General features: G+C 43.9%; 2 protein-coding genes across 4 annotated transcripts; one reads left to right on the top strand and one right to left on the bottom strand.

Annotated features, from left to right (window-relative positions):
• Positions 1–523: 523 nt before the first annotated feature.
• Positions 524–18,834, bottom strand: PCMTD2 (protein-L-isoaspartate (D-aspartate) O-methyltransferase domain containing 2). Of its 3 annotated transcripts, none has more exons than XM_006045435.4 (6): positions 18,691–18,833; positions 14,191–14,529; positions 10,150–10,252; positions 9,160–9,331; positions 5,405–5,528; positions 524–3,300 (listed from the first exon to the last, which is right to left on the bottom strand). In XM_006045435.4, the coding sequence occupies exons 2-6, from the start codon at positions 14,495–14,497 to the stop codon at positions 2,921–2,923; spliced, it is 1,086 nt and encodes a 361-aa protein (XP_006045497.1). In that variant the 5' UTR covers positions 14,498–14,529; positions 18,691–18,833; the 3' UTR covers positions 524–2,920. The 3 variants fall into 3 exon arrangements, with proteins under 3 accessions (XP_006045497.1, XP_044783374.1, XP_025119711.1); XM_044927439.2 differs by having other exon boundaries at positions 14,191–14,547; positions 18,691–18,783; XM_025263926.2 differs by having other exon boundaries at positions 3,213–3,300; positions 5,410–5,528; positions 18,691–18,834.
• A 16-nt stretch (positions 18,835–18,850) lies between these two features.
• LOC112578777 lies at positions 18,851–20,918 on the top strand. Its single transcript, XM_025263927.3, has 2 exons — positions 18,851–19,406; positions 20,088–20,918. Exons 1-2 carry the CDS (start codon positions 19,049–19,051, stop codon positions 20,384–20,386), a joined length of 657 nt encoding a protein of 218 aa, XP_025119712.1. The 5' UTR covers positions 18,851–19,048; the 3' UTR covers positions 20,387–20,918.
• The last annotated feature ends 2,539 nt before the right edge of the window (positions 20,919–23,457 follow it).

The following is a 23,457-nucleotide window of genomic DNA, read 5'->3' as shown; positions in this document are numbered from 1 at the left end:
TGAAGGGGGACACACAAATGTTTAGAGTATTAATGTCTCTCCTGGCAGGCCACAAGGCTGCGAGGGGAAGTCCTTTTCTCAACCACGAAGATGCTGGTAACTGAAACATACTGGACCACAACCCTCGGACCCGACCTTCAATCTGGACCATGGCCCTGGCCTGACCCCCAGCCAACCCTACACCTAAACCCCACCCTCACCCCTATGGCCCTATAAGATATGCTGCCATTGTCCGATTATCTTTAATATTTTCACGATATGGGAAAATCATCCCAAAAAACTAACCAGACACTCTACAGACACCTATGTTCACATAGTCTGACTTTGTCTATTCCAACTTCCTGTGTTTAATTACAAATCAGGCCCCCCCAAGAGTGCTAAAATGGTACAGAATTCAGCAATAATACAGTGAAAGAAACACATGATCCTAACTTTTTAAAGCTTACTTTAAAAGATTTTTTGAAAAAAAAAGTAGCCAAGAATTTTAATTCCACACAGGAAACAAAAGCAATTCCAAGAAGGCTAAAGTGTCTTAATGACCTTTATTGGAATCTTCTGAATATCAGCTCATTAAAGTCTTTGTTTCCTATTTCTTGCATTAATCCCCTGAAAGCTCCAGACTGGCAAAAATATTAAGTACACAGCCGATTTCCATACAACATACTTAATATATATAAATTTATTATTTGTTTTGCACATGTCTATGGCTTTACTACTTTCAAGACAAAAGTCACATATAAAAATACAGACTACTCAAAACATAAAAGTCCGCCAATGTCTATGGTTTACAATGCAAAGCTTGCAGACAACACAGACTATATATAATTCATCTGTTTTTGAAAACAGAAAGCACTCATACTGAACTCTAGAGAAAGGTGCTGATACATGGGGAAGCTCACGGATGACTCTCTTTTATGTTTATAATATAGATCAACACCAAATTATTTCACATATACTCAGTATCTATCTATCTATCTATCTATCTATCTATCTATCTATCTATTGTTTTTAACCAAATTCTGGTGTAAAAGTCACAAACCAACATGTAGATACAAAATGTTAGGAAGGGTTTAACATATATAGGGGAAAATAATGTCTTACGTATTGCAAAGAGTTTTTACAATCCAGCATGAAGGCAAATGTGGTTGAAAAAACAGGGAAATCCATACACAATGATAGAAAAAAATTCAGTCAAGCCACCCACCACCACCAGATTTCAGATATCACTTATTTAACATTATGTCCAAAAATGTCCATGTGCTGCAGAGGTCTCTACAAATCAATTAGAAGAACGTCAACAAGATCTGAAAACAGAAGCCTTAGCAAGTAAACATGACTCATGCTTCTGTCTCTGAAAGAATGAGGCTTGACTTCCAGTGAAAGGCAGGTAAGCACAGCAATGAAGAAGCCTTCTTTATAATAGCTTAACTACCAATTTAGGGCACTGTACACATTTCCCCAGCTATGCGTGCACACAATATTCTATGATAAAATGATTCAATTTTTTTTTTTTTAAAAACATAAATTAAAAAAAAGAGAGAACTCAGTGAAGCTAGTGAAACCACAAAGGCATTGAACTCCAACAACATTTGAGAAGCTAAGGGATAAAATTAATCATAAAATCTGGATGATCAATCTTCCATCAGCACTATGATTTTGGATTTACTATTAAGATTTTATACTAGTCTTTGGATAAAATTGCAAAGTCTGACAAGAACCAATGTTTTGGAAGAAGCAGTGTCACCTGTAAACATCCTGCCACCTGACTACCAGGACGGCCTCTGCTTCAAGACCCGGGACGTGAGAAGACAGGAAGCTCTCGACACACAGGCCTGGAGAAGACAGACTGCACGTGTCACTGCTGAGTGAAGCCACTCTACTGCAACAGCTACTGATCACTTATGTTTGTTCTTAAAAAAAATTACAAAACTAACCAATCTTTTTCTCCAGAATTATAAAAGATAAAATCTATGAGTCAGTACTGTAATGTGATTACAGAAAAATAGCCAACAGAAGAAAAATCCACGGCTGTCCACGTCATCCCCAGTCCACTCTCTGTAGCCAGTACCTTCCATGTGCTCTGAGGACAGAGCCTCAGAAACTGTCACCTCCAAGCCGAATCAATGATCATCTCTGTCACTGCGGCACAAGCAATGCAGCTTCTTTCTTAACACGACACTGATTTCCTTCTTCAGGATATTCTTTGATGGTATTACTCAACACCGGTTCGTTTAAAGGTAAGAAAGGCTATCACAAAAAATTCCCTGGAAATCTTCTGCAATTCCACAAAGACACCTGGCAATTTCATACTTTCATTCCTCCCCGCATCACAATTTTTCTTTTTCTAAATTACAAGTGACAACTCACATAAGATTTCATTAATTTACTTAAAATAAGGGAAGGCTTTTTTCAGTGTCTCCCCACTCCAGATAACTGAAAGATTTAGTGAAACTTTCACTCCGTTTCACTTATTTAGTGAAACTCAGTGCCAATAATTAAAAGGTTGATACTATAAAATTCAAACTTAGGCACAGGCATGTCCAACTCAGAAAAGATTATATACAGTTAAAAATTTGTGCTTTCTGTCTCACATTTTATAAGCAACACGGGTTAATTTCAACTTCAGTTTTCCTTTTTGATGCAGTGTATCTCATGTAAGGAACAGTCTCCCAGCAGCCTCCACACACAGATCTCAGTGATTCCTGAGAGCGGGAAGTCAGCACCTCCTCCAGGGGACTCTTGCCCTTCTGAGAAAACATTCTTAACTTGTGGACTGTGTTCACAGAAGTCAGACGGAGGGACGAGCGCTCTAGAGGAGAGTCAAGGACAGACGAGCTGTGGAGAGGAGCCCCTCGTTCCCCAGTGCGCCTGCTCCGGTGGCCCCCCAGGCAGACTGGGTGTCCTCCCCTGAACCACAGACCTACTTTTCTCTGTAATAAAGCAGGTAGTACTTCAGGGGATCTGGCAGAGGGAGGCTCAGGACCTTCTCACGCAGGAAGTTCACCGGGGGCTCAGGCTTGGCATCCGGCAGGGTGGTCGCCTCTTCTTCCCGCCGCTCCTCCTCCAGGTCTCCAGAGCTGTTGTCATCAGAGGGGTTGGAGATCCGACTGGCAAAGACCTCTTTGTCCAAAAAGACAATCGTTTCCATTCGGCGGCGGCGAACTCTCCTTCGTTTAAACCTGGGAGTGTTCTTCAGTCCATTTCCGTTTTTATTCACTGCTTCCTGGTGAATGACCTTCTTAATGGTGCCCCGGATGGCGATGCGTGCCAGGTCCTGGAGGCTGCGAACCGCCAGCGGTGCTGCGAGCAAAGAACAAGACTCAGCCTCACCTTCGTGATCACAAGGTCTAGACAGCTGAGAAAACTCTAACCTCATTTTCATTCACTGGCATATTTACAAACACATGACAAGAACAGGAGAGGGCTGGAGGCAAATGTTATCTGTGCTCTAATTTGCATTCATATGGTATTTTTCACAACATATTTTCAAATAAACTGGCCCTTAAATCAGATAAAAGGAAGCAGCACTGCTCGGATAATCAATCAGTGGAAGAATCAGAACCAGGGTTATAGGGTTTGGTCCTTTGGCATCTGGCTTCATTTCTCTATTTGCTGTGTTCACTGATGCATTCTCTTATCTAGCAGAAATACAGTGACCACGGGGCTCCAGCATTCTTTTATCTATTTTAGTATTTTCACAGTATTTCAGAAATTTAAGTATTTGTTCCTTTTTTATTAAAGTAGAGAACAAGCAGTTCCAAAACATTTTTAGGAACAAAATTCCCAAAGCACATCAAGGAAAAATAAAATCTGGTAATTAAATTACATGGCAATATAAGGGTTTTTCTGAGGGGAGAAGAATTATTAACGATTATGTTTTAAATACGTTAAACTGAAAATGAGCTTCACTTTCTACCCCCCGCACCTAACTTCTCCAAAAAATAATAACCCACACTATAGAGAGGGCTCCAGTTGCCTGCAGTATCTCTCATCCAAACCACAGAGGCCCTCACAAAATTGGCTCTGCACTCGCTGCCCCACAGGGACCCCAGGCTCCTCTGTCAACACACGGGAGGGGCCCTGGCACTCACCTGCTCCTAGACACCCCACCACAGCATCCTGCTCCAATGTCACTCGGCATTCCTCCTGCCGTGACCCCCGAGGATGCCTTCTCAGACCTCCTGACAGCCAGCTCTGCCCTCCAGTCACCCCAACGTGCCACTGGTGGAAGCCACCTCTTCCCCCTGGCCCCAGCCTCTCCTGCTGCCTCTTCCTCTTCCACATCCTGGCATGTTCCCTAAAGAGGTTCCCCTCTGCTTATGCCTACTGATCCCTGGTTTGACATCCACCCCATGGCCTCAAGTAACACAGAGCAGCCAAAGGCTCCCTGGGTTCCAATCCAGGCCTGACTGGGGTCAGAGCGTCCCACACACCCACCTTCACAACATGCCAGCCAGCTCTGACTCCCACATCCTTCCTCAGAAAGGCCCTGCGTGCCTCCTGAGTCCCTGACGCTCTGAAGCCCAGCGTCTTAGCTTTGGTCTTTATCTCCTGCCTGGAAAATCCCAAGGGTCTCCTGACTGGCTCCTGCGTGCAGTCTGATCCATCCAAAAGCTGACCCTCATCAACGTGACTCTACTAGTCTAGGAACCTCTGGCCCAGGAGATAAAGTTACAAATAACTGGAATGTTCACTTCAGGAGCCCTAAATAGCATCATAGTTGTTCACTGGGCCTCATTTGCTTTGAAGCCCTGGCCCTAAACCCTGCATCTCCGGTGCCCTCCACCCCATCATGATTCTGTCCAAGCGTGACCAAGACGCTGGTCTCAGGTCCGGCCTGAGCCCTCACCTGCCAAAACTCTGCAGAGGCTCTGGACAGCAGTGCCCTCCCCACTGCACGTCACATCTGCCTACTTGTTCTGAAGGCATTTTCAGGGAAGCAAGCACTCAATAAAGTCATCTTCCCCTGACCACCAGGGAGTCCAGAGGTGCCACATCTTCTATTTAAAATACGGGACAGGCTCCACCACCTACATGATGAACTCAGGTCTAAGCACCTGCCCACCCAGTGCCTCCCACCACCTGACTGCCCACATCAGGTCCTCCAGCTGAGTCACCTGCCTCAGCTCATGCTTCTCTTCTATTTCTTCTCTTTCTAGAGAGTGTCTTTTCACCCTTGAATATTAAGCACAAATGACCTAAAATAACTCAAAATAAGCTAAAAACCGATTATAATTTTTAAATGATTTCAAGTGATTTTTAAAAAACCACTTGTAAAACTTGAAGGCTTCAGTGAATGGAAAAATGCTCTTTAATATTAAAAGGTTCCTGATGAATTTTGTTTCTCTCAAATTCTAGAAAGAGTAAAAAGATTTAAAAGGTAAGGAAGAATCTCTGCACTCACGTAACTGGACAAGCCTCGACTTCCCGGACTCGGACTGGCAGGGCTGGATCAGCGGAGCAAAGGAGACAGCCAGAATCTTCTTGGTTTCCCAAGCAGAAGGGCCAGTGCGAGTTATCTTAGTCAGCTGTCCCAGAGGTTAAAATGAGAATATTCAAAACATTTGACTACTGGTAGTTTATACCTGGACTTCCCTGTTGGCTCAGACAGTAAAGTGTCTGTCTACAATGCAGGAGACCTGGGTTCGAGCCCTGGGTTGGGAAGATCCCTTGGAGAAGGAAATGGCACCCCACTCCAGTACTATTGCCTGGAAAATCCCATGGACAGAGGAGCCTGGTAGGCTATAGTCTATGGGGTCGCAAAGAGTCGGACACGACTGAGCGACTTCACTTCACTTTCACTTTCAGTTTATATTTAAATATAATCACTCCTATATACATCTAAAAAAGCACAGACACTAAAGATGAAAACACCCGACAACACAGGCCTCTGATGTGACGTGACCAGAACGACACCTAACTTAGCAATATTCTTGCAAAGGTGCTCCAGTTCCTAGTACAGAAGTTAAGGAAACAACAAGAGAAGGAATGTGGAGAATGTGATAAGACAAGCTTCTTATAGACTCTCCAAAGAAGTCACTGTTGTAGGGGAAACGTAGGGAGACCAGGGTGATCCTAAAGTAGAAGTCATTAAAGACACAACCACCTGCAACCTTCAACCTAGACTGAGTCCTGGCTGCTGTCCGTGGGGATGGGAGCTACAGGAAGAGGCCATCTCGCCCCCACCGGACAGCAGCTACCATCACAAATCAGCACTGCTTCCTCACAGGTGAGTGGGCCACCCTGGATGTGGGTACCTGGCCTCACTCTCGGAGGCGCACACTGATGTGTCTGAAGTGCTTCCAGGGATGCAGCCCCCATGGGACACAGGGCTGTCTGGCTGACATGCGGCAGTGTAGGTCAGCCAGATGGCTCCTGTGAACCACAGTACAAGGAGCACCATGAGAACGAGACTGGACAACACGGCCACGCACGTGCTCCATGACTGTGCCAGGTTCTGAAGGGCCTGAACAGCTCACAGTAGGATTTCTGGTCAGCTTTGACAAGCCACGATGATGGCGCTCTCATCTAAAAATATCTAAGCTAGCGAATCCTCTAAAAACTAAGACTCTGTGTCCTGGATCTCAGAACTAAAAGAACTAAGTACCCACGTACCAGACAAACATCAACAACTTACCACATTCCTTTATACCAGCAAAATCTTTTTTCAAAAATTTTTTAAAAGGAGAATGTGTAGTTATAATGAACATGAAATATTTGAATATAATCAGTAAACTATGTGTAAACCTGTAAACAAAACTATAAATCCCTATTTCATGTTGAAGTATTCAGCTGCATGAATACTGAAAAGATGCCTTCAATCCCTCATTCATCTAGATGTTAACACAAGGTATTTCTGCAACACAACACAGACTTCTAAACTCATCCGTATAAGTAAATACATATTTAAAACAATACTCTGAGAAAGAAAAGCAAACACAGGGACGTCTGGCCCTATCCTGCAAACTACTAAAACAGCAATAAGAACCGGATCCTGGCGACCTGCCTCTGAAATCGCCAAGGTTAAACAGCCTCTGGTCACGTACTCCTGCAGGAGGTCACAAATTCAGACAAAACCAAGGTAATGTCTGTGCAGGCTCTTCACAGCAGCACTGTTTCTAACAGTGAAAGGCTAGAAAGAATTCAAATGCCTATCCGAAACAGCCACAGTCTTACACACCCCTATTCGAAACAGCCACAGCCTTATACACCCCTATCCAAAACAGCCACACCCTTACACACCCCTATTCTAAACAGCCACAGCCTTATACACCCCCATCCGAAATAGCAACAGCCTTACACACCCCTATCCAAAACAGCCACAGCCTTATACACCCCCATCCAAAATAGCAAGAGCCTTACACACCCCTATCCAAAACAGCCAAAGCCTTATACACCCCTATCCAAAATAGCAACAGCCTTACACACCCCTATCCGATACAGCCACAGCCTTATACACCCCATCTGAAACAGCTGCAGCCTTATACATCTCTATCTGAAACAGCCACATTCTTATACACCAACAAAAATTTTAATGAACAAAACAGAGATAAAAAAGACTATTTAGCTATAAGGAACATCACTTTTTTAAAAAATAAATGATGTATAAAACTTATCAACTCTATGTATGAACGGGTGGGTGGAGTGTAAAAAAGTGTGTACCCTCACTGAAAATTTTTTTAGCTTCTACTTTTTTAAGGAAAGATAAACCAAAACAAACAAAAAACAAGTCACCTATAGGTGAAGGGAGCAGAGAAGAGGGGACATACACAGAATAAAATTCTGAGTATTCCTTGCTTAGACTTTGGAATCTCTTTGACAAAGTTGTGATCCCCAAAATGGGAACCTCTCAAAACTGAAAGAAAAGAAAACAAACGAGCAGTTCTTTGGGGCTGGCGCCATAACTTCACACAGAGGTGTAATTCCCAGTAACTTAAAACACAGTAATTTAACATCTCTAGTGGAATATAAGGATAATACAGTGGGGTCCCCAAGCCACTCCCTGACAAAACAAGAAAAATCGTGCTCTAGTTTCAGAAATCAAGATTGCTGCTGATGACACCATGCACTGCAGATAAACAGTAAGCCAGGTGGTTGGGGATCAGGACTTTTGGTTTGATAAAAAAGTGCTACTGATATAACACTAAAATGTGAGGGGAAAAAAACCCTGGTCCTGATCTTGATTTGGAAGTATTGATATGAATTTATGGTGTCTTTTCTCTCCAAAACATCAAAGCAAAAAAAAAAAAAATGTGTGTGTGTTGGGGCTGTGGGTGGCAGTTGACTCCCAAGCATTAGTGGTCCATCACAAAAACGAACACGGATCCACGATCGCCTTCAAGATCCCAACTGTGGTGTCTAAACACCAATTCCCACCAAACTGAAAACGAACTGGGATTATTCATTTTCAGAAAGAGTTAATTCCAAGTTTGTGGTTAAAAAAAAATGTACACAAAGTCTGGAACGTCTTCTTACCAGAAATTAACAAAACTATCAAAGATTCTTGAGGCTGCAGAGCCCAAGAGCCAATGTGGAGAGGCAGCCATGGCCAAAGTGAGACAGTCTGAACTCTGATAAGGGTCACAATTTTGCATGAATTCATTTTGCTAAAAAAATCAAGCAAAACCTCACTGGTCACTATCTTTGGCAGATGCCAGAAAACCAATTATTGAGAAAAACTGACAAACAAAGGTTAATAAGAATCAGATTTATCCTGCACCTCCTTTTATAAAATATACCTCAGGGTAAACAAATAACTAACGAGGGTGTTTCTCTCCCCCCGTGTATTCTGGCTACTAAATGAAGAGAAATGACAGAACGAGGAGGTATCATTCTACGGCCCTTAACAAAACAACGGATCAGGGCCAGTCACACTGCTGGCATCAGAAAGAAAGAACAGCCAAGATCTTAAACAAGGAAGGACTCTGTAACCACTGGCAAGTATTCAGGTGTCCTTTCTCTTCCAAAATAAATCAAATCAGAACCTAGGCAAGTCCTCAGGACCCGCCCCACCTTGGCCATCTGTCTAGCCTGTTTCCTCATCTGCAAGATGAAGGGATTTGTAACAAGAGTTACAAGGAAAAATGCCTGTCAACTCCCCGGAACAGACCTCAGTAAACAGCTGAGTGCACAAAACCGCCGGTTACAAGAGGACCTGACCTTCTCTTCCAGCGGCATGACCAGGATGCCCCCGACCTTGAGGAGGCTCTTCATGTACTCCTCGTGTTCCTTCTGCACACCTGCCCCGCAGTACACCCGGTCATACTGAGAACAATCTGGAGAAATCTCCAGGCAATTGCCAGTAACAAAGGATGGTTCACAGAAGTCAAACCTGAAAGCAAAAGATGTTTTCCACAACTAAATATATCATGTCATAACAAGTCTATATAGTAAATCTACGTTAAAGATAGGTTATGTTTTCACTGTACAATCCCACAGCGATGTAATAAAATTAAGAGTCAGAAGCTGGGATATCAGACTTCCGAAAGAACTACATGAGTAATAAACAGAACTCTAGAAATTCCAAAGAAAATATCATGAAACTCAGTATCATAAACACAATCCAAGCTTAAGTCACCCAAGCTCCAGGCATATCACTATCTTTGCTGTTATGATTATCTTATTATCTTTCATCTTCATTATCTTCTACTATCCTATCTTGCTTTTATATCTTATTCAAGATCTACTAACAGAGTAAAAAGAGAAAAAAATATACTTGGTTTTTCTAAAAATTTTAATCCCTAAAATAAGGACTTAAATGCCTTGTTTTAAAATGGCAAGAGCTAGTTGCACGGTACATTTAAAGACAATTGCAACAATTCCATTTCAGAAACAAGTACATGATAAAAATGCTGCCTCTATTGGAAACATGAAAATTAAGAAAAAATGAACATTCTATTTCCTTCTCTTACACTGGTGATAAATTACCTTTATTTAGGTGTCATAATTAAAAAAAAAAAAACTTAAGGTCCTTAAAAACACAAAATATTTTTAAAATAACTAGAACATATACACACATATCACTGACTCACCTGCCACAGTTTAATCACAACTGCCAGAACATGAACAGTAGTGGACTGATTTCTTTCCACTTAATCCAAAGTTTAAGTTATAACTGACACCCAGACCCATGGACAGTTTTGGTCTTACTTGTCAAAGCTGTCGCTTGTCCTGATGAAGAAGTCCAGCTTCTGCTTCGCATACTCTGTCACATCTGAATGGAGTTCTACCCCGTGGTTCACTCCAAAAGGGCCTAAAAGGTTTCAGAATAAGAAAACATATAGAAACAGGACAAGAACCCCTACTCTTTATTTCTATTTCATTGACTGCAACACATTTGACTGGACATGTATAATTACAGAAATTCACATTTATTGGGCCGAAATCACCCAATCCATTCTTTAAATATGCAGACTAGCATCTGCTCACCACATCATCAACACTCCTTACATGGCACTACCAACTCACAGCTTCCTAGAGCCTTGACCGTCGTGTCCTCAAACTTTTAAAGAATCATCTGAAAAGGCAAAACGGCCAAGGTCTGAAACCAAGAGTTACAAGTGCCACTAAACCAGTGAATCCTAAAGGAAATCAACCCTGAATATTCACTAGAACGACTGATGTTGAAGCTAAAACTCCAATACTGTGGCCCCCTGATGCAAAGAGCCAACTCACTGGAAAAGACCCTGATGCTGGGAAAGACTGAAGGCTGGAGGAGAAGGGGACAACAGAGGATGAGATGGTTCGATGGCATCACCAACTCAATGAACACGAGTTTGAGCAAACTCTGGGAGATAGTGAAGGACACGGAAGCCTGGTGTGCTGCAGTCCACGGGGTCACACAGAGTCGGACACAACTTGGCAACTGAACAACACAATGAATTAAAGAAGAAACGTGTCTTTGCAAAAGAAAATGGACACAGGTCTTTTTTCCAACAAAGGTCTCCCCAAACACTCAGATGTGGTATTTAATCCTCACAAAATAGTTTTAATCATCAAAATAAAACTGTAATTCCAAAGTCACAATGAAGTATTTTTTAATCAAAATAAACTTATCAGGGACTTCCCTGGTGGTCCAGGGGCTAAGACTTCACACTCCCAATGCAAGGGGCCAGGTTCCATCCCTATTCAGGAAACTAGATCCCGTATGCCGCAACTAACACCCAGCACAGCCAGATAAATGAATGATGAAAGAAAAGAAAGACATTTATCAATAACTGGAACTAAAGTTATGAGAAAAGTTAGGAGCCCACTTAATAATAAAAGTGCTTCCTCCACATACAAATGCCTCTGGGTTAAATCTCAGTGAGAACTACTGACACAAAACAGCTTCATTGAATCTCTGGGTTTTAAGAATCCATTTGTATGAAGGTCAAAACAGGCAACACTTATCTGTGTGATGGAGGTGAGTATACTTCCCCTGGAGGGGGTGGGGTCCTACTATTGGAGGGGTGGCCATGGGAATCTCTGGGGCACAGATTCTACTCTGCATCTTGTTCTGGGTGGTGCTTACATGGAGGAGGATGTAAAAAGTTACCAAGCTTCACACTTCATACTACATTCATACATGCTTCATGCAACTCTGTCAAGTTACTATGGATGTTATACCTTGATTTTTAAAAAATCTGCATGAGAAAATGAACACGGCATGTAGGGCTTTATTTAGAAGACATACATATAAAGTCACAGTGTAACACTCAACCCTACATCCAACAGAAATACTGGTAAATGCAGCCATCTGTGCACTGCACACACTTCTCTGCTTCCACTGTTCACCTGGCCCCTTCCCAGTGCAGGAGCTCCCCCAAGTGCAGGCTTCCCTGCCTCTATTGGACGACTCACCCGCCCTCCTTTCTCAACACCTCCCACACAGAGTGGCTGCTAAAACCGCCTCTCATCAAAACACAGCCTACTGGAGAAGTCACATTTCCACTGTTTATGACACCACATCCACATTACTTCCTGTCCAATCCCACTGCTCTCTTGGTCACTTGCCAGAGATCAAGAAAACATGCATTTACTTCCCCCTCATCATATTCTCATTAGCCCCTCAGCTCTGTTAGACTCTTACTGAGGACAAGAAGCTTCACACCAAACAAAGTAACGACACATATCCCCTTACCCACTCCAGTAAAAAGATGATTGAAAGAGGAGGAAGTACGGGACAGGTAAGAATGGTGGTACCAAGGACACAACCCTGAAGCTGGTCCCACAAGGCCCCCCAAGCAGAGCAGCTCCCATGTCACACAACAACATCAGGTTAAGCTCACAACTGCTGTATCTCCCCCTGCCCCCCCACCGTCCTGCCAACTGGAACCTCGAGAAAGGAGCACCCTCAGCAAGGAAAGGAGTTGCAACGTAAGCACAGCAGAGTGGCAGAGAGGCAGCAGGGCAGAGAGAGTAAGGCCCGCAAGCCACCTTAAGTCACATGAAAGACTGCAGGCCCTGGGAGACCAGCAAAGTCTTCACCTCGCAGTGAGCAGCATGAAGCTGAATAAACCACAGAGGGAGGCCTACGACACGCAGGGGGAAAACGGTCCAGTGCCTGTGTCCTCCTCCCTGCAGATCCGAGACTCCACCCGTGAAATCAGACTCTCAAGTTACCGCCTTCAAATACATCAAAGCAGCACGCAGTGTCCATTACGACCAAAAACACAGCTTTCCTTCCTTCACAACTCTCCTCCCTGTCATCCAGCAAAACCCCCAGAAAAGAGAAAGTGGGGGCTCAGAAAAGACAAGTAACAACATCCGTCATGAGCTGTTTCTTTATGACTTTTAGAGAATGTCAAATGCACCAGGTCGGTTGAAGATGACTTTAAGTCATCCTTTCCTAAGCATTTCATTTTTAATAGCATTTCCAATCTAATCAGTTTGATAACCCTCCACCTCCCCCCAAATACCACCTTATCCTTAGCTCCTCCAATTTTCAGCTCCAATAGCGGGAATTACAATTCACTAATTCCAGAATGATGAAAAACCTGAGCTCTCTTTGCAAAGCAGTCTCAATCCAAGACAAGTTCAAAAAGCATTTAGCCTAAAAAAAAACAAGAAAACAAAAAACTACACATTTAATAATCCGAGGATATAGCCCAAATTTATATTTTATAGCCCAAAGTGAGATGATCAGAATCTCAAAACTTTACCAAATTCTGAAGTATATGAACTTATAAAGCAACCAAAAATTTCATTCCATACCCACAAAAGCAACTGTGACTACTAAGACTTTCTAAAGTGCCTGTAATAACCACAGAGAAACAATGTTGTAATGTACTGCTAATGACTGCACTTGACTTTTAAGCTGTTATTACTTGAAATCACCAATATTCAGAATCTTACACTGACTTGATAACAATGTTAAGATACCTAAGCCAAAAACTTAAGATATTTAGCAAACCTTGTCAGTTCCAACATCCACGAGTACCACGACCCCAGCAGCCTCGGGCCAGCCATGTCTTCCTCCACCCAGGGGCACCAGCCCACTTCCTCCGCAGTGCCCTTTCCTAAAGCACAGAGCGGCTCCTGGCCTTCCTCTCGCAGAACTGTTCACCCGACTCTTGAGTGAAAACAGACACCTGTCCCCTACTGCCGCATTTAACATGAGGTAGGAATCTTTAAAATCTTCAGTAATCAGATAATGATGTTTCAGTATTAAAATGGTCAGCTTCCATGTATAATCTCACAACTTATTTGTTTGAGAAAACAGGCTAAATGGCTTCAAATACCATAACTTGTGAAATCTTTCCTACCCCTGGAATACATTTGAAAATAACTTACAAGTATTAACTCCTTTAGTATTAAAACAACAAAAAACAAAAACTGCTTGGAAGAACTTTAACTGCCAGGGACTTTAAAGTTAATTATTCCAGTTTAGAGACAATGACAGGCACGCCGAGTGATTATATTAATCGAGAAATCACCAAAAGGTCCAGATTTATACAATCTCTAGGTCCTCTGCTGTCCAAGAGGAAGCTGTGCTGGTCAGATGCTGGAGGTACAGGTGGGGCAACAGGAAGGCTCCAGAGGGACTCTTCTGTTCATTACGGCAATTTCTCCATTAATACCATCACCCTCGAACCCATGTGTGGATACCATGATGGCTGGGCAGGCCAAGGGCAGTTACAACTCGGCCCCCACTAAGGACAAACTGCCAGCAGGCTCTCCCTCCTGCACGTGAGACAGAGCCAGACTCACCGAGGATGAGCCCCACCATGGAGCTGAGGTAGCCAGTGCCACTGCCCAGGTTCAAGAATGAGAGACCAGGCTGCAGGTCCAGGGCCTCCATCACCTCCGAGTAGATGCACGGAGCAGAGAGGTGGATGTTGCCATGCTTCCACGCTAAATCTTTATATGCGTTCTCTTTAAACTCTTCGAGGTAATAGTCTGCACGGTCAATAGCTCGGAAAGCCTGCTCCACCAGCTCAGAGCGGATGTACTGCGCCTCCTTCAGATTGTCTATCAGCTCGTCGTTGTCCTCACCAGCACTCACCGCGCCTCCCATCCTTGAGATCACGCTCAGGCAAAGCTGCAGTTCTAGAATTTTCAAAAGAGCTATTCACATTAAAGGTTAGAGCAGAACAATAAAAGTCCTAAACACACACCAATTTCAGATTCTGAAGTCTAAAAATAATACAGATGGAATATACTTACTCAACACCCAGCCCCTTACACTACCTCCCTCCACGTCCAAGGATGCCAGACACAGAACAAAAAAAAAAGTTAAATTTCAAATTTAATTATATTCATCCAAAAATAAGTTGTAACTTATAATATCAACTGAATACAAATGAACATGTGATACCTAACACACAGCTGACAACTTAAAAACATCATTAAAGAATTCAAGACTTTACTAAAAGTCATCATTCTGGGAAGTCAAGCAATTAGGATTAAAAATATCTTGCTTATACATCTCTTAACAAGGATATTTCCACATATGGAAAAATAACTGAATGTAAACATGAAAAGAGGGCAGATATATTTACTAAAAAATCATTCTAAGAGGGATCTTTTTTGAATATTTCAAGTGCTATAGATCTTTTGTAAATAAATCTTTAAAAGCAAAAAAAAAATTTTAATTCAGGTCAATAAACATTAAAAAGGTATTCATTGTTACTTTGAAATTCAAATTCAACTGTTGTCTTATATTTTGCCTGCTGCTGCTGCTAAGTCGCTTCAGTCGTGTCCGACTCTGTGCGACCCCATAGACGGCAGCCCACCAGGCTCCCCCATCCCTGGGATTCTCCAGGCAAGAACACTGGAGTGGGTTGCCATTTCCTTCAATGCATGGTCCCACATGCCCATAAATATCAAGTCAAGCAAACCATTCAATCTTTGATTTGGATGTTCTGATGTAAAACTTCAGGCCAAAACAACATCCACAAAACTCTCTTCCCCCTGGAACATACTATGACAAACACCTCATTTTAACAAATACAGAACTGTCTCAAGACTGCAGCTCAGGAGCAGGAGACTCCTAGAATTCCCTCAACTCCTGAGAAGTAGCTACCATACCACCATTTCACCTCTTCAACAATACAAAGGACATTTTTGCTCTCTTCCAAACTGCCTTCAAGAAAAAGTAACATGTCCTCCTCTCTGAGTTAACTACTAAAGTGCAGTGTATCAATACATGCTTCTCTCTGAGCCAACTACTAAAGTACAATGTATTCTCATCTGATTCCTAGGGAAAAATGATCCTGCATCTGTAGAGGTTTTACTCTTCCTGAACAACCCCGATTTTATACTCACCACAGGCAACTTTCACTTCACATAAAATGGTAAATGTTTTACAAAACACTTGATATTAACTGCTGGGGGGGACAAAAGAAAAAAAACTGACATCACAAAGGCTGATATGTTTTCTGAATCAGGATGATGTCCATAATGTTACATTTTTATTATTACAAAGTTTATGCTTGCTTCTCCCTCACAATCCTGAGGACTTCTAACAGCAGAATGAGAATCACAAATACTGCCTCAAGAAAAATTCCATACACACACCACACACACAAAACTAGCAACTGCGGTGGGAGAGCATGCCCCAGGAATGAAAGTTACTGACCACATGCATCAATCTTCTGCTTCTCACAAGGACACAAAGTGTGTGAAAGGTGGGGGCTTAACACAAGCACTCTTCCATTTTATGACTGGAGCAATTCATCTTCATCGTCAAGATTTTAAAGCAGAATATGAGACTTCTCAAGTCACTAGGATGGCCCAGTTATTTGATTCTCACCCTGTTTTTAAGTTGTTTCAGAGCCCTTGGTGGTTACAGACCACCACCGACTAACTCAGCCAGAGAGGATCAAGTGTTAACGAGATCAAATTCAATCCTGGATGAACTACTTAGTTCTGAGGCTAATGCCTATACCCCTAGGCTAGGACAATCATCTTAAGATTTGGGTCACTGGTTAAAAGTGGAGTCCTGTTTGGTTGCTTCAGGGAAAGGTCTAGCTCTCACACATCCTCCAGGGTGGAGGTGAAAGCCACCTCTTCACCCAGAAGCCCCCAGAGTATAATGTTCTATCCTCAGAAAGCAAACACCAAGTATATGATGGGTATGTTTCACTGTCTACCAAGTATTTATCCCTTATTTTCAACTTTGCCTCATTTTAAGAGTTTAATCCACATGCAAAGGCTAGCTTTTTAGTAAAAATAACTACAATCTTTTTACAGGCACCACCTGCCAGTCACGACCTCATTTTGGCTTCACAACATTGTGAGGCAACTTGGGACTGAAAAGTTACTTTGCTCATGATCACACACCAGTCTGTAAGGAGAGCTGGCATTCAAACACAGGCCTGTGTTTTTTACCCTACACCAAATACTGCTTTGAAAAATTCTCAAGGGAGCAATATTCTTTAACTTTGAACACACTGGTATCCCTATCCAAAACAACAGGCTAAATAACTATGTGGTAACCTTATCTGCTGCCACTAGTGGGCTGCACGTGACCATTCGTAGGATCTGATATTTATTATTAACTTTGCCTGGCAACCTAACACTTCCTCACACTGAAAACAATCATTGTTTATTACGAACCATCAATGTGATCAGCTCTCATGCCACCAAAAACACCAACAACAACCTCAGAGATGGCTTTGACAAACCAAATCTAGACTTACAATCCACTCTAATCCAAGTTTTCAAAGTGATGGCATATCATTTTCTGGATACTTGACTGGTTATACTTTGCAACCCTTAATTCAACACTTCATGTAACTGGGCACTGCCCAGCAGGACACCTTACTCTCAGGCTGCTCCTTCCAAAACCAACACCAAGGGCACAGGGAGGAGGTGGCTGAGCAGGAGTAGGAAGGTCTCAGACTGGTAGCCCAAGAGGCTGTCACAGGGGCCAGTTAACACAGAATGAAGCTCTGATAAGGGGGCCAAGATTCAAGTCTACACTCATCCAGCTACTTAGTAAGGGCAACATGGACAAAGTAACTCAGGTGGAAGATAAGTTGGGGAGAAGAAAGCAAAATCACACCTCCTGCCGGAGGAATAAGGGAAGAAATGGAGACGTTTCTCATTGTGAAAACCAGAACTCCTACAAGGAATGCAAAGGATTTGTTTTCAAATACTTGAAAGTCTGCCATATACACACTATTCATGGGCCTGAAAAAACCAGAGCAGTGGGACACATATTGGATGGAGAGAATTTCTACTTAACACACAAGACAGCTTTCTAAAATCGAGGCTGGAAATACAGACACACTGTCAGAACAAGGAGTCTCTCCCGGCCAAGTGCAAGCGTAGAGAGGCCAGGCGCTGGTCTCAGGAGCCTCAAGCGTTTTCCCACACAAGAGAGGCAAGTCCGGACTTGAGTTATAGGAACCTGCCGGTCTACCAAACACTAAAAATGCAGTCCCTTACTTCAGCCCCTCCCTGGCCAAAAAGACGCAGAAAACGTCAGCAGGCACATAAACCAAGTGGGGATTTAGAGAAAGGCCTTTTTTGAGGTGCAAACATCAACCTGGGAGAGACAAGCCCTGGCAAACACAAAACACAGGCACCACAGCCAGGAGAGCTCCCTTCCCAACTGAAGACCTCTTCCAGGTCTTGCCTGAAGCCAAGTCCCCAAGGCTGGAAGGGTCAACTCTCCCTTAACAGACTTTCTGAAAAGGCACAACAGCCAGGAGAGCTCCCTTCCCAACTGAAGACCTCTTCCAGGTCTTGCCTGAAACCAAGTCCCCAAGGCTGGAAGGGTCAACTCTCCCTTAACAGACTTTCTGAAAAGGCACAACCTGTTTCAAACCTCGGTAACTCTTCACGTGCCGCGCTAACGGCAAATGTTTCCTACTTAGTAATTTAGGGACCAGCTGCGCGTCTGGAGAATTAAGTCAACCCAAGGGGTGTGAGCACTGCGCACGGAGACAGACCTCGGGAGCCCCGGGAACCCGCGCCGGCTGACCCCCGAGAGGGCGGGAGGGTGGAGGGGAGCCGCTTGGGATAAGGAGGGGCGTTCATGCTGGGGTAGGGGCGAGAGGGCAGCGGAAAAGGACCAGAAGACGCGGAGAGGAGGAAGCGCCCCCGGGGGAGGGACCTGGAGCCCGCGCCCAGCGGGAGGAAAGGTATGGAGAGGAGGCAGGAAGGGAGAAGAGGCCGAGGGGACACACCGCCCCGCTACCCGCGCAGGCCGGGCCGAGACCCGCCGCAGCGGCTCTACCTCCCGCCTCAGCCGAACCGCACCTGCAGCTCCTCCGCCGCCCCTCTCCCGGGAGCCCCTCGGCCCGCCGCCAGCCGATTCGCAGCGCCGACCTCTGCCGCTGTAAACATCCGCCGCCCCACTGCGCCTGCGCGCGTAACGGCCCTAATGCGCGTGCGCCGCGGCCAAGCGCCCAAAGGGGCAACCGCGCAGCTGGAGCTGCATCCTGAGGTTTCTACCCGCCCAGCGAGCTGCTCGAATGCTGAGGTCAAAGGGCAGCCGCAAGTGAACGCTGTCACTTCCAGGCCCCAGCACGGGCCAAGACCCAGCTGTGAGCTCGACCGGCAGGGCTCACACCTGTGGAATTGACCTTCCAGGAGGGGGCCGACAGGTGAGGAAGAAATGAAAACAGAGGCGATGGACAGTAACTGGTACGGTAGTGGCTACTGTGGCTTGAGTGACCCGGAAGGGACATTCGAGCGAAGATCTGCAAGACAAGAAGCATCCAGCTGTGCCAAGAGAAGTCCAGTGGCTTCAGGCCAGGGAGAGCTGAAGTGGCCAGGAGCCCCTGGCGTGCCCACCCCTGCTAGGGGTCCACTCCCATACCTGCTCACCCACCCTCACGGGCGTCACTGCCGCCTTCACCCGCGCCGCATCTTGATCAGCCCTTCCTGGGAGAGTTGTCCCGGCGTCAGTCAGGATCTTTCTGCGTCTCAGAAGTCGCCTGCCCAGCGTCCTGGCCCACTGGCAGATCCTCCAGGTTACCTCCCCCAGCCACCCATGCAGCCCTGGGGCCTTCTGCCTCCTGATGCCACCCACTGTTGTGGGCTACCTGCCTGGCCCTCCCAGTAGACTCTGTGAGATCTGCCTCAATCCTACTTTTGCTCAGCACAAACCTCACATAGGTTTTCCAACTAGTTTTTGGCAACAGAACCCTTTGTTTAGACACAGCCCTGTATTTTACCTGTTTTTCTACGGCTACAGGCGTTGCTGCCTGGGCCCCTCCTGCCCCCACTTTCCTCCCCAGACTTGAGCTCCACTCAGAGCATAGTTTTCACCACTTTCCATGGTTCCAGGGAAGGCCTGCTTCCCTTGGTGGCAGCGACCCTGAGGTTGCTGCCAACATTGTGACAGTCACGCTAGCTCTCTGACCCTTTCCTCCCCAAGTGCCTGTGATTGTCTGCAACAGAGGCCCTGAAGCCATCCTTGACCTCTCCCTGCTGTGAGCAGATACCCCCTCCATACACCCCAGCCTGTTTTGGCCTTGCTTCCCTCATGTCTCCTACTGAGGCCTCTTCACTGGCCTCCCACCTCACATCTCACAGCCTTCCCTGGGCTCTGTCCAGTGGTCTTCCTAATATATATGACAGATAACGTACCATCAGTATTAGTCTTTGTAGAGCGTCATGCTGAGCACTTTACAGAGCTTATTTCCTTGCAGTGGATACCAGCATGCCCTCCAGGAAGGAGAGGAGCAGCCCGGATGGCGGGAGTTGGCCTAACTCACTGCAAGGCCCTGTGGTTGTCCTCCTGGACATGGACACCTGGCGGAGGAGCTGCACTGTGATAAAGGCCATGTCACAATCGTGTCCAGGCACAGGCCAAGACCAGGTCCCTGTGCCACCAGCATGCCCTCTCCCGCCCCACAGCAGTGAGCCCCGCTCCTCTGTCAGCACAACTGAGCTTCCCTCTGCCCTGCCACTCACCGGTATCACTGGTTTAGATGCCCCTGCTTCCTGATGGCATCCAGCCCATGCAGTTTCCCCATCTATAAAAGAAATGTCAGTGCCCTGCCAAGGCTACCAGACACATCAGTAGTTGGGTAAGCTGGGATTATTCTTGGTCCCAGGGGTTGGGGTGCACACCATAGGGAGTGACCCCGTGAAATCCCAGACACTCCACTCTCAGACCCTAGTAAAACAGAGCCCCAGGCTCTCCCTCTCCCACTCTGACCTTGCTGTGTGACCCTGAGGTTTGTTATGTACCCTCCAGGACCTGTGAGTGATAAATCTTGTTCCTCAGAATTTCCTCATGGTTTTTGCTGAAGTGCATCCAGTGATCATATACGAACCACAACGGGCAGTCCAGCCACAATTGCCCCAGCAGCAGGAGTAGAGGGGATGTCTCTGGGGCTCACTACAAGTAATACACACCCAGAAAGTTCTAAGGCATTCCTAGCTGAGATCATTACCATCAATAGGCTGGGGATGACACGTCAGAGTGAATTAAATCCAAAGTGAGCAGAAGAAAAGAAACAATACAAATCAGAACAGAAATAAATGAAACTGAAAGCAAATCAACTGAGGAAATGAGTGAAATCACAGGTGGTTCTCTGAAAAGATTGATAAAATTGAAAAGCCTCTAGCCAGGCTAATCAAGAAAAAAAGATACAAATTATTAATTATCAGAAACAAAATAAGGATCATCACCATGATTCCTATTAACATGAAGAGGATAATAGAAGAATATTGTGAACAACTCTAGCTTGCAAATGTGATAATTAAAAAATGAACCAGTTCCTTTTAAGACAATAGTTAACGAACTCTTACAAGGATATATAGATCATCTGAGTAGTCCTACATCTATTAAGTCAATAATTAATAACCTTTCAAAACAGAAAGTACTGGGCACAGATGGGTATACTGGTGAATTCTACCAAATACTTAAGGAAGGAATGATATCAGCTATATGATCTCTTCTGGGGAATAGAAGCTAGGTAACACTTCCTAACTCTTTCTAGGAGAGCAGAATTGCCCTAATACTAAAACTAGACAAAGACATTACAAGAAACAGAAAGCACAAACCAATATCTCTCAAGAACATAGACATAAAAATCAAATGTATATAAATGTAATCCAATATGTATATAATGAATTACACACTATAACCAAGTAAAGTTTATGCCAGGGATGCAAAGCTAGTTTAACATTTCAGTGTAATCCGTTACATCAATAGGCTACAGAAGAAAAAGTCTTAGGATCATATCAATAGACACAGAAAAACATCTGACCAATCCAATACCCATTCACTATAAAGACTCTAAGCAAACTAGAATTAGAGGGAAACTTCCTCAACTTGATAAAGAACATCTACAAGAAACCACAGCCAACATCATACTTATTGGTGAAAAGATACTTTCCCATAAAATGGGTAGTAAGGCAAGAATGTTCACACCACTTGTACTGTGAGCTCTAGATAATCCAGTAAGACAGGAAAAGGAGAAAAAAGTATACAGATTTGGAAGGAAGAAATAATTGTCTTTGTTTATAGATGACAAGATTGTCTACATAGAATGTACACCAAAATCTATTAAATATAAGCAAATAAAAGCCTCCTAAAGTCATAAATGATTGTAGCAAGGTTCCAGAATACAATTTTAATAGACAAATATCTGTCTTTGAAATGTCCCTAGTGGTCCAGTGGTTAAGAATCCAACTGCCAGTGCAGGGGACATGGGTTCAATGCCTGGTCTGGGAAGATCCCACATGCCTTGGAACTACTAAGCCCATGCACTGCCACTACTGAAGCCCACAAGCCGCCGAGAGCCTGTGCTCTGCAACAAAAGAAGCCACCACAGTGAGAAGCCTTCACACCAAAACTAGAGTATCTCCTGCTTGCCACAACTAGAGAAAGCCCACAAGCAGCAATGAAGACCCAGTACAGCCAAAAATAAAATAAATGAATAAGTCTTTAAAAAAAAATCTCTCTTTCCTATTTACCAGCAATGGACAATTGGAATTTGAAATAATAAACATGATACCATTTACATTAGCACCAAAAAAAAAAAAAAAAAAACCCTTAGGTATAAATCTTACCCAAAAAAGTACAAGATGGATAAGAGATAAACTATAATACTCTGATTAAATAAAGAAAACCTAAATAACTGAATAGAGATTCCATATTTACAGGTAGGAAGACTCAATGTTGTCAAAATGTCAATTCTTCCCACTTTGATCTGTAGATCCAATGCAATCCAATCAAAATCCCAGCACACTATTTTGTGGATATCAACAAACCGATTTAAAGTTTATGTGGTAAGGGAAAAAAAGAGAATATCCAACACAATATTGAAGGAGTAGAATAAAATTAGAGGACTGACACTGCTTGACTTTAAGACTTACTTTGAAGTTACAGTAATGAGTAATGAAGACAGTTGTGGTATTGATCAAAGAATAGACAAATGGGTCAATAAAACAGAATAGAGGGCTCAGTAAAAGACCTATACAAATACAGTCAACTGTTCTTTGAGAAAGGAGCAAATCAACTCAATGGAGAAAGGGCAGTCTTTTCAACAAATGGTCCTAGAACAGCTGAAACACACACAGAAGGGGATCTGCACACAAACCTCACAGTCATCACCTTAAAGTTCTGGAAGAAAATCGGGGAGACCTTCGGCTTGGCAATGATATTTTATATATGGTATTAATGACGTGATTCATGAAAGAAAAAACCGATAAAGTGGATTTCATTAAAATTCAAAACTTCTGCTCTGTGAAAGACACTATTAAGAGAATGAAAGGATAAGTCACAGACAGAAACTATTTGCCGAACACATAACTGATAAAGGACTTATATCCAAAATATATAAAGAACTCTTAAAACTCAACAGCAACAAAAACTAAATAACCCAATTAAAAGATGGGCCAAAGACCTGAACAGACACCTCAGCAAAAAAAGATATACAGATGGCAAATAAGCATACAGAAAGATGTTCAACATCCTATGTCATCAGGAAATGCAAATTAAAATAATGAGCTATACTCCACACCTGTTACAATGGCTAAAACCCAAAACACTGACAACACCAAACG

Source organism: Bubalus bubalis, chromosome 14 (genome assembly GCF_019923935.1).
Source record: "Bubalus bubalis isolate 160015118507 breed Murrah chromosome 14, NDDB_SH_1, whole genome shotgun sequence".
NCBI lineage: Eukaryota > Metazoa > Chordata > Mammalia > Artiodactyla > Bovidae > Bubalus > Bubalus bubalis.
This window is presented reverse-complemented; position numbering and strand designations above follow the sequence as displayed.

Bases quoted from the DNA above. Each gene is read 5' to 3' on its own strand.
- PCMTD2 (XM_006045435.4), bottom strand. From the start codon at position 14,497: ATGGGAGGCGCGGTGAGTGCTGGTGAGGACAACGACGAGCTGATAGAC. The intron at 10,253-14,190 runs GTGAGTCTGGCT...GAAACCTTTTAG, and splicing joins CATGGTGGGGCTCATCCTCG to GCCCTTTTGGAGTGAACCAC. The intron at 5,529-9,159 runs GTCAGGTCCTCT...CCTCTGGGACAG, and splicing joins TCATGCCGCTGGAAGAGAAG to CTGACTAAGATAACTCGCAC.
- LOC112578777 (XM_025263927.3), top strand. From the start codon at position 19,049: ATGAAAACAGAGGCGATGGACAGTAACTGGTACGGTAGTGGCTACTGT. The intron at 19,407-20,087 runs GTTACCTCCCCC...ATTTCCTTGCAG, and splicing joins CCCACTGGCAGATCCTCCAG to TGGATACCAGCATGCCCTCC.